The 7,988-nt window shown below is 45.0% G+C and overlaps 2 protein-coding genes across 2 annotated transcripts in view; both read left to right on the forward strand.

Annotated features, from left to right (window-relative positions):
* The first annotated feature begins 304 nt into the window (after positions 1-304).
* On the forward strand, positions 305-3,619 carry LOC109951893 (endonuclease domain-containing 1 protein-like). The gene is made up of 3 exons (XM_020586647.1): positions 305-611; positions 1,271-1,615; positions 2,225-3,619. Exons 1-3 carry the CDS (start codon positions 597-599, stop codon positions 3,617-3,619), a joined length of 1,755 nt encoding a protein of 584 aa, XP_020442303.1. The 5' UTR covers positions 305-596.
* Positions 3,620-6,806: 3,187 nt separating this feature from the next.
* Positions 6,807-7,988, forward strand: part of coro2ab (coronin 2Ab) — a 4,742-nt gene continuing 3,560 nt past the window's right edge. The window contains exons 1-3 of the mRNA XM_020586671.1: positions 6,807-7,022; positions 7,382-7,498; positions 7,726-7,875. Of these exons, the coding sequence (XP_020442327.1) occupies positions 6,822-7,022; positions 7,382-7,498; positions 7,726-7,875 (468 nt within the window). The 5' untranslated portion in view covers positions 6,807-6,821. The remainder of the gene's footprint in view (positions 7,023-7,381; positions 7,499-7,725; positions 7,876-7,988) is intronic.

The raw sequence follows: 7,988 nt of genomic DNA on the forward strand, positions 1-7,988 counted from the left end.
TTCAGTCTCTATCTACTTCTTTGGGCTAGAAACTTCATCCAAACTTTAAAACATGCATCTTCAGGGCTTGTACTTCTCTTGTTATTAACCTTATTAATTATTAACACTTTTTATGTTATTTAACCTTTTGTCAACTTTTAGCTTCTCCACTGGTTTGAATGGTACAATGAATGTTCAGGAGCCTACAGTGGGTGGTGTCACACATCACCCACCTGAGTAACGCGACTTTGATCCTGAACCAGATGAGAGTGAATGCATCAGAAACGTAGCCACGGTCATAGCTGGCATTCTACTGGAACTTTGACAGGGTTGTTTCACAAAAATCTGAGAGCAAGAGGCACAGCAGCACGGTTTGAGTGTTGTGGGACATATGAGGACACAGTGACCAAAAACTCTGAGACTCTGCTGGTCACTGCAAATGAGGAAGGCGTTGACAAATTCTTAGAACGGCCAGGGACCTCAAGGAATAAAATACTGTTGCTGGAAATGTGCATAGTGCTGCTGCTGCTCCAGTGAATATAAAGCCTTCTGTCACAGCTTCAGTTCATATCTGAGCTAGTATAGACTCAGACTCCCTGTGTCCTCGAGAAGATTTCATGACATCTGAGATGGTAAGTCTTTCTTGGTCTATTTTCTAGGACTGCAGCTATCAACATTTAATACTTTAAGACATTTTTAAAGAAAGGTTTTACAGAAAAACACTGGGCAGCATCTTGAATCTATGACAGAAGCTATTAATATGGACTTTTATCTTGTAACAAACATTTGCAAAATTACAAATAGAGATTACAAGAGACAGGAGCGTATCTAGTCGGGGCTCCTTGCCACAAAGTTGTTAGCAGTTCCATTAGGAGCGGCTTTCCTTTTAATCGTTTGAAATAATTAACTGTAAATATACAAAACTGGACACACACACAAATCTGACAAAGTTCTGACCCTGAGGTTGGGAGCCACTGAATCAAATGAGATAATTGTAAATAAAGCAGTTAAAACCAACTAGATAGAAATGAAAGTTTCACTTTTCAGTATCTTTTCTCCAGTCTGTTTATGCCAGAGAGTGAAACAAGTTCACACGCCTTCTGTAGTGGTGACTTACTGATGGCAATAATAAGTACTGTGTACGTGTACAAGTCGACAGCTGACCTGATGTGAGTGCGACAGCGAAATGAATCAGAGAAATGCAAGAAAATCCACTTTCTCCTTTTGGTGAATCAGAAAACCACCAAATAAATAATGTGTGACTGTTTTCTCCTGTGAACAACATACACAGAATGAGATGATGACTTCCCTGAAGACGAGGTACCTCCTACCCCTCGCCACCCTCCTCCTCCTCCTCCTCCTGTCCATCACTCCCACAGGAGCTGAAGTGGTGCAGTCCATTTCAGACTGTGACCAGTTTTTTCTAGGTCCAACTCCACCAGAGATCCCTGGGATCCTGGTGGGCGGCAACATCCAAGACCAGAACCGATACAAAGTCATCTGCCAGACATATGACAACAACAAAAGGTTTGTGACGCTCTACGACACCAAGAACAGGATTCCTGTGTTTTCTGCTTACAAGTACAGGGGGGATAAAGGAAAAAGACCCGACACCCCTTGGATGATAGAGCCACAGGTAGGTTTCCCCACCCTCTCACTCATAAAAATACTAAGACATTAACTTTAAACATTCAAATACACGGCTCCCACGCAGCCTATTTAGACACCAACATGCAGACTAGACTAACAGGTTGGAGGGGACACTGTCTTTCACCTGCTTTGACTCTGGCAGGAATCCACCAGTGTTCCCAATTTGAAAGAAAGACAGCAGAGCTACTTTATCTGAAAACCAGTGTTCTTACCAAGAAACATTCCTCTTTGTCAGGGTCAATAAGACACAATTAAACCTGCCAAAGAACAGCAGAGCGTTCCTATGGAAGCTCAGTGCACAGGTTAAACGATGTTTATCCATTATTTGGCCCCATAGAGGGGGGTGTCAGGCCGTGCTGTCATAAACCCTCAGAGCCCCACAGTCATGTCATTTTAATAAGGTGAAGGTTCAGCTTATGTTTTGAATTTTTCTACAAAGTTTCAAAAAACAATTTCAGGATTCATTGTTTTAAATGATACACAACATAAACACAAAGTAATAATCAGACTGGCTTCAGTACTTTGGAAAGAAAATCTACAAAACAGTCTCTGGTACTTTATCAGTAGCACTGAGTGAATGTTTCAACCTTTGCAGCTTGAAGAAAACAACGGCAACATGAGGGCTGAGAGACTCCGGAACCAGGCCAGTGACCAGGATTATAAGAATACAGGCTCTGATCGTGGCCATTTATTTCCATCTGGTTATGGATGTGACATAAGTGAAAAAACCTCAACATTCACCCTGACAAACGCCGTTCCACAAGTACCATCATTCAACCAAGGCAGCTGGAGCAAAATGGAGGACTGTGTCAAATGTGTCCTGAAAAACTACTGCCTTAACAACAATGGTGTCATTGAAGGCTACGTGGTGACGGGCGCAGTGCCTGGCACAGAAAACCTCAACAACAGGGTTAATATACCTTCCAAGCTCTGGTCTGCTTTCTGCTGTTACAGTCAAACAGAGAATATGTGGCTCGCGAGTGCACACTGGGGTGACAATGTTGAGAGGCAACCTGATTATCTGGAGACACGAACTCTGGCAGAACTCAACAATACACTGAGCTATGATGCGTTTCCCATACAGTGTCCTCGAGACACAACGGTTACTGAATTGTACCCGAAATTGCCAAAAAAACAAAACTGCCAATGTCCAGCACAGCCTTTAACCACAACTGCCCCTCCCACTACCACAACTCCCTCAACAACAGCTGAGGCCCAAACTACCACCGTTCCACCAACAACCACAGTCCTAACGACGACGACCAAAACAACTGCCCCTCCCACTCCCACAACTCCCTCAACGACAGCTGAGGCCCAAACTACCACCGTTCCACCAACAACCACAGTCCTAACGACGACGACCAAAACAACTACTACTACCACCCAAAAAAGTGAAGACAATTCAAAAAATAAAGACGATGGGCAAGAAGGAAATCAACAACAACAAGGTGGTGGAAATGAAGTTTCAACTGGTGGTGGGAAGATAGTGGGAGGAGCTGCTGGTGCAGCAGCAGCAGGTACACTAGGAGGTGGAGCACTGGGTGTTATAGTGAGCAAGGCCATTGAAGGAATTGCTGTAGCAGGAGGTGGTAGTGCACTGGGAAGTGGTGGTGCACTGGGAAGTGGTGGTGCACTGGGAGGTGGTGGTGCACTGGGAAGTGGTGGTGCACTGGGAGGTGGTGGTGCACTGGGAAGTGGTGGTGCAGCGGGAGGTGGTAGTGCACTGGGAAGTGGTGGTGCACTGGGAAGTGGTGGTGCACTGGGAGGTGGTGGTGCACTGGGAAGTGGTGGTGCACTGGGAAGTGGTGGTGCACTGGGAGGTGGTGGTGCACTGGGAAGTGGTGGTGCACTGGGAAGTGGTGGTGCACTGGGAGGTGGTGGTGCACTGGGAAGTGGTGGTGCACTGGGAAGTGGTGGTGCACTGGGAGGTGGTGGTGCACTGGGAAGTGGTGGTGCACTGGGTGTGTTGCAGCAGGAGGTGGTGGTGTAGCAGTAGGTATTGGTGCACTGGGAGGTGGTAGTGCACTGGCAAGTGTTGGTGTAGTAGCAGGTGGTGCACTGTGGGGAGGTGATACCAGAACTAACACTCCCTCAACGACCACTGAGCCCCACCATACCACCATTCCACCAACAACCACATCCAAAACTGAAACTACTACTTCTAATGCAAGAGTCACTAATGTTACTGCCACCACCACAACAAAAAAAATAAGTGAACACAGTTCAGAAAATAATGACAGTGGGCAAGCAGGAAACCAGCCACAAGAAGGTGGAGAAAATGCAGTTTCAACTGGTGGTGGGAAGATAGTGGGAGGAGCTACTGGTGCAGTGCCGGGTACACTGGTCATTGCAGGAGGTGGTGGTGCACTGGGAAGTGGTGATGGTGTAGAAGGAAGTGGTGGCGCACTGTGGGGAGGGGATGATATAGCAGGAGGTGGTGGTGTACTGGGAAGTGGTGATGGTGTAGAAGGAAGTGGTGGTGCACTGTGGGGAGGTGATGATGTAGCAGGAGGTGGTGGTGCACTGTGGATACGTGATTGGCTGCTGTTGTCCAGAGTCAGGTCACAGTGGAAGAAGAATCAGGGAGCTAATAAGTAGATTGATTGTCGCACTGTGTTTGTCGATGCGTTGCATGCTGATCTTATGCTAACTGCTAATTTTACAGAAGTGGTTGTTTTGCCGTGTGCCCAGAATGAACTGGGCTAAAGTCCAACCCCACAATCCTCTTCACAACAAGAGATGTAATGGATGGACGGGCTGATTGGTCTGGTTCAGTTTCTCCATCAGAAGCCCAAAGTAACAACAACTCAGCTCCTCACCGTCTCCACTGAGCCTCTGTCTTCTTGAATCACAGCCTACAACCATGTTTAACACCTTTTTCAGTCTGTTCATAAACATGTTGTGTTAATTTACTGGTACCTGATTGACAGTTGTGCGACTAAACCCCTTTAGATGGTGGTAATGTGTAGTACAACAACAACAGACAATAGACAACATTTAACTTTAACTGAGTTCGCTTTGCTGTAGCTTAGTTCTGTAGTCGACACGTTGCATCAACATGTATTGAAATCTTTGCTGTTAACTTTCATCACCGTTGCTACTGAACGTGTTGCCATCATTTAGTGTGTGATTGAGGAATTTCCTCCACAACTGATTTGCAGCTTTTATACCAATAAAGTGAATTAAATCCGACATTTGTCTCAAAGGGTTTTTGGATGTGTGAAACTATTTTGTTTTTATGTGGAGCATAAAAATGAGAAAGGAATTGAATCTTAACTATGTGCTTTATTTTATAAGACTATTTTATTGTTTGTTGTGTTAAATGCTCCATCTGAAAACAAAGTAAAATGCATTAGTGTAAAAAGTAGCAGCATAAAATTAAACTACTCAAAGAACAAATGTCTCAAACTGCCGCTCAACAAATCATAATTCGAATATTAAAAAACCGTGGTGTCTTCAGTCAAATCCATTAAAACCAGTTTGAAAACAGCTGCAGATTTATAGCAGCAACACTCACACTGTCGTCTTGGTGCACGGATGCTTCTGTGTGTGTGTGTGTGTGTGTGTGTGTGTGTGTGTGGTAGTATCAGATGTAGAGGGTGTTTGTGTGCGTGCAACCACGCATGAACAGCTCAGATAATATGGAAGCAGAGGTTGGACGTCACGGATCAGGAACAAACACAAACACACACACACAGTCAGAAGCCAGCAGCACTGTGGACACTGCAGGTTGTGTAGTGCTGTGTTAGAAAAAAGGTGAAGGATTATCTCACATGGTCCAGCAAAGCTAAAGGTTCCTGTTCAACAGACACTGAACCGGCGGCGGGTATCGGTCCTACTAACTGTACTAGTAGCAGAACCAGCAGGCGCTGGCAGGAGGAGAACCCAGTGACCTCTACATGAGTCTGTCTGAGGTAAGAACACTGTATTTCAGTTGTGTTACGTTTTTGGTGAGTTCTGTTGTTATTGTCAAGTTACCAGCAGAGAGACAACGACTGAGATTCAAACTACAGTCAAACCCCGAGTTCACCAAGGCCAACAGGCCTTATTATCTGATTTCAGTAAAGTGATAGGAAGTGTGTCAATACAGATACAGTGAGACAACATGACAAAAGCTTCCAACGGTTTATATGAAGTGAAGGGAGCATCAGTGAGTCCTCAGCTCAGGGTGAAGGCTCAGTATTACTAGAAAGCTCTGTGTGATGAGGAGCACATCTGTCATCATATGATGTCAGCAGCTGTTAGCTTAACTTAGCTTAAAGACTGGAAACAGGGAAAGTGTCATCTCTGTCCTCAGGTAACAAGATCTACAAACTCTTACCAGGTTCCTGTTTCTCAGGGGTTCTGAGCAGTAACTTCCTAGCAACTCATTACAGCCTAAAACTTTGTTTTTACACTTTGCTGTTTGCACTGATTAAAGAAACTAGATATAATGTGAAGTTAGTGAAGTGCCACAAGGTGGATTGTGTTACTTTTGGACAGAGCCGGGTCGCTGTTGTCCACATTTACAGACTTTCAGTAGCATCATTTTCATATCTGACTCTGTGAAAACGCAAACTGTCAGCAAGAAGGTGAATGACCATATTTCCCAAAATGTCGGTGAGCACATTAGGATCAACGTGCAAGTCTAAACAACATCCAACGTCTTTAGAGAACAACCTGATTTATATTTAAAATATTCAGATTAAATGTGGAGGACGCTCTGGTTGGACTGGGGGAGTGTTTTCTAGGTTTTTCCTCCTGCTGTTCTTCTCTCCTCACCTTTTGTTCTCCCTCCTTTCTCTGCTGTAAGCTGATCTAGCCACAGTAAAGGTCAAAGGTCAGGAGCAGTTTGTAGCAACAGGAAGTGTGCGTCTTACTGATGAATCTTTAATGACACAGTCGAGCTGCTCTGGACGACGTCTTTATCGCTGTGTGTGTGTATGAATGATTAAAAGGATCAGTTATTGAAGAAATTGATTTATAATTGATAAGATTATAAAAGGCAATAATGAGCTGATTGCATTATTGATTAGACCAGATAATGGAACTGTTGATTTTCCACAACACTATGATGAGATCACATGACACACACACGTTTTCCCTTCTTTCTTCTAACTGTGTTCAGATTAAAGCATTAAACCTGTGCCCTGATGTCAAACTAACATTTTACAAGCCTCTCACCCTCCCACCTGGTACTTCCTGTCCTCCAGATGTCGCGGCGCTCGTCCTTCCGTTGCTCCAAGTTTCGTCACGTCTTCGGAAAGCCGGCCACCAAGGGGCGGAGCTACGACGGGGTGCCGATCACACGCGGCGTCCACGACAACCACTACTGCTCAGTCAATCCCCGCTTCATGGCCGTGGTGACGGAGAGCACTGGGGGCGGGTCCTTTCTAGTCCTGCCCATCCATCATGTGTGTTTTTCCTCCTGATGATCACAGAGTAACACAACCTACTACTGTATTCTATTTCAATCCAGGGGAAAAGAAACTGAATATATAAATAACTGAATGCTAAACTATTGCAGTGTGAACTGAAGGCAAAGTGTGAAGTAGCAGACAATGAAAATACTCAAAGTTGTACTTCAGTAAAGGCATTTTGTTACGTTCTGTTTCAACTGAGACTTTACTCTTCATAGATATCAAACTAACATGTTTGCAGGTTCAACCTTACAGGTTACAACTACTTTTATTCACATCAGTGCCATCTGGAGCGATACTGGATGATGCTGGTTTGACCTCCCGGGGTAAAATGGTTTCCTGCTCTCACTCAGACAGGCAGAGTGGACCCTCAGCACCCGAGGGTGTGTGGTCACAGCGGCCAAGTCCTGGACATCAAGTGGAAACCGTTTGACGATTACTGCATCGCCTCGTGCTCAGAGGACTGCACCGTACGCACCGACCCCTTCATGTGTGTTTACATTTATGCAAGGATAGACGTATTCAGGTCCTCCACTCTGGGGGTCAACACTTCATCTTAGGGTTAAAGCTTGACTTTGGTCAGTGTAAAGCCTTCAGAGCATGTGTCATGTTAATGAGCTTCTAATTAAAATCTGCTCCACATCTGAGCCCATCACGAAAAATACATCAAGATGTTTTTGTTTGTACGGGAGCCCAGGTGAAGATCTGGGACATCCCCGTCTGTGGTGTCCAACAGGACTTAACCAGGGCCAGGAAGACCCTGATTGGTCATTCCAGGAGGGTGGGGCTGATCGAGTGGCATCCAACTGCTGAGAACCTGCTACTTAGCTCCGCCTATGACTACAAGGTCAGGAGCCTCATTGGTCAGTGTCAGCGTCCATCAGACACATCATAACATTTCTAAACAACCATTTTCTTCTTCCAAGCACTAAACATTCTGTGAAAGGTTAAATACAGACA

Source organism: Monopterus albus, unplaced genomic scaffold (genome assembly GCF_001952655.1).
Source record: "Monopterus albus unplaced genomic scaffold, M_albus_1.0 scaffold418.1, whole genome shotgun sequence".
Lineage (NCBI taxonomy): Eukaryota > Metazoa > Chordata > Actinopteri > Synbranchiformes > Synbranchidae > Monopterus > Monopterus albus.

Coding starts and splice junctions, on each gene's coding strand:
- LOC109951893 (XM_020586647.1), top strand. Junction 1,616..2,224: donor CTTGGATGATAGAGCCACAG/GTAGGTTTCCCC, acceptor CAACCTTTGCAG/CTTGAAGAAAACAACGGCAA.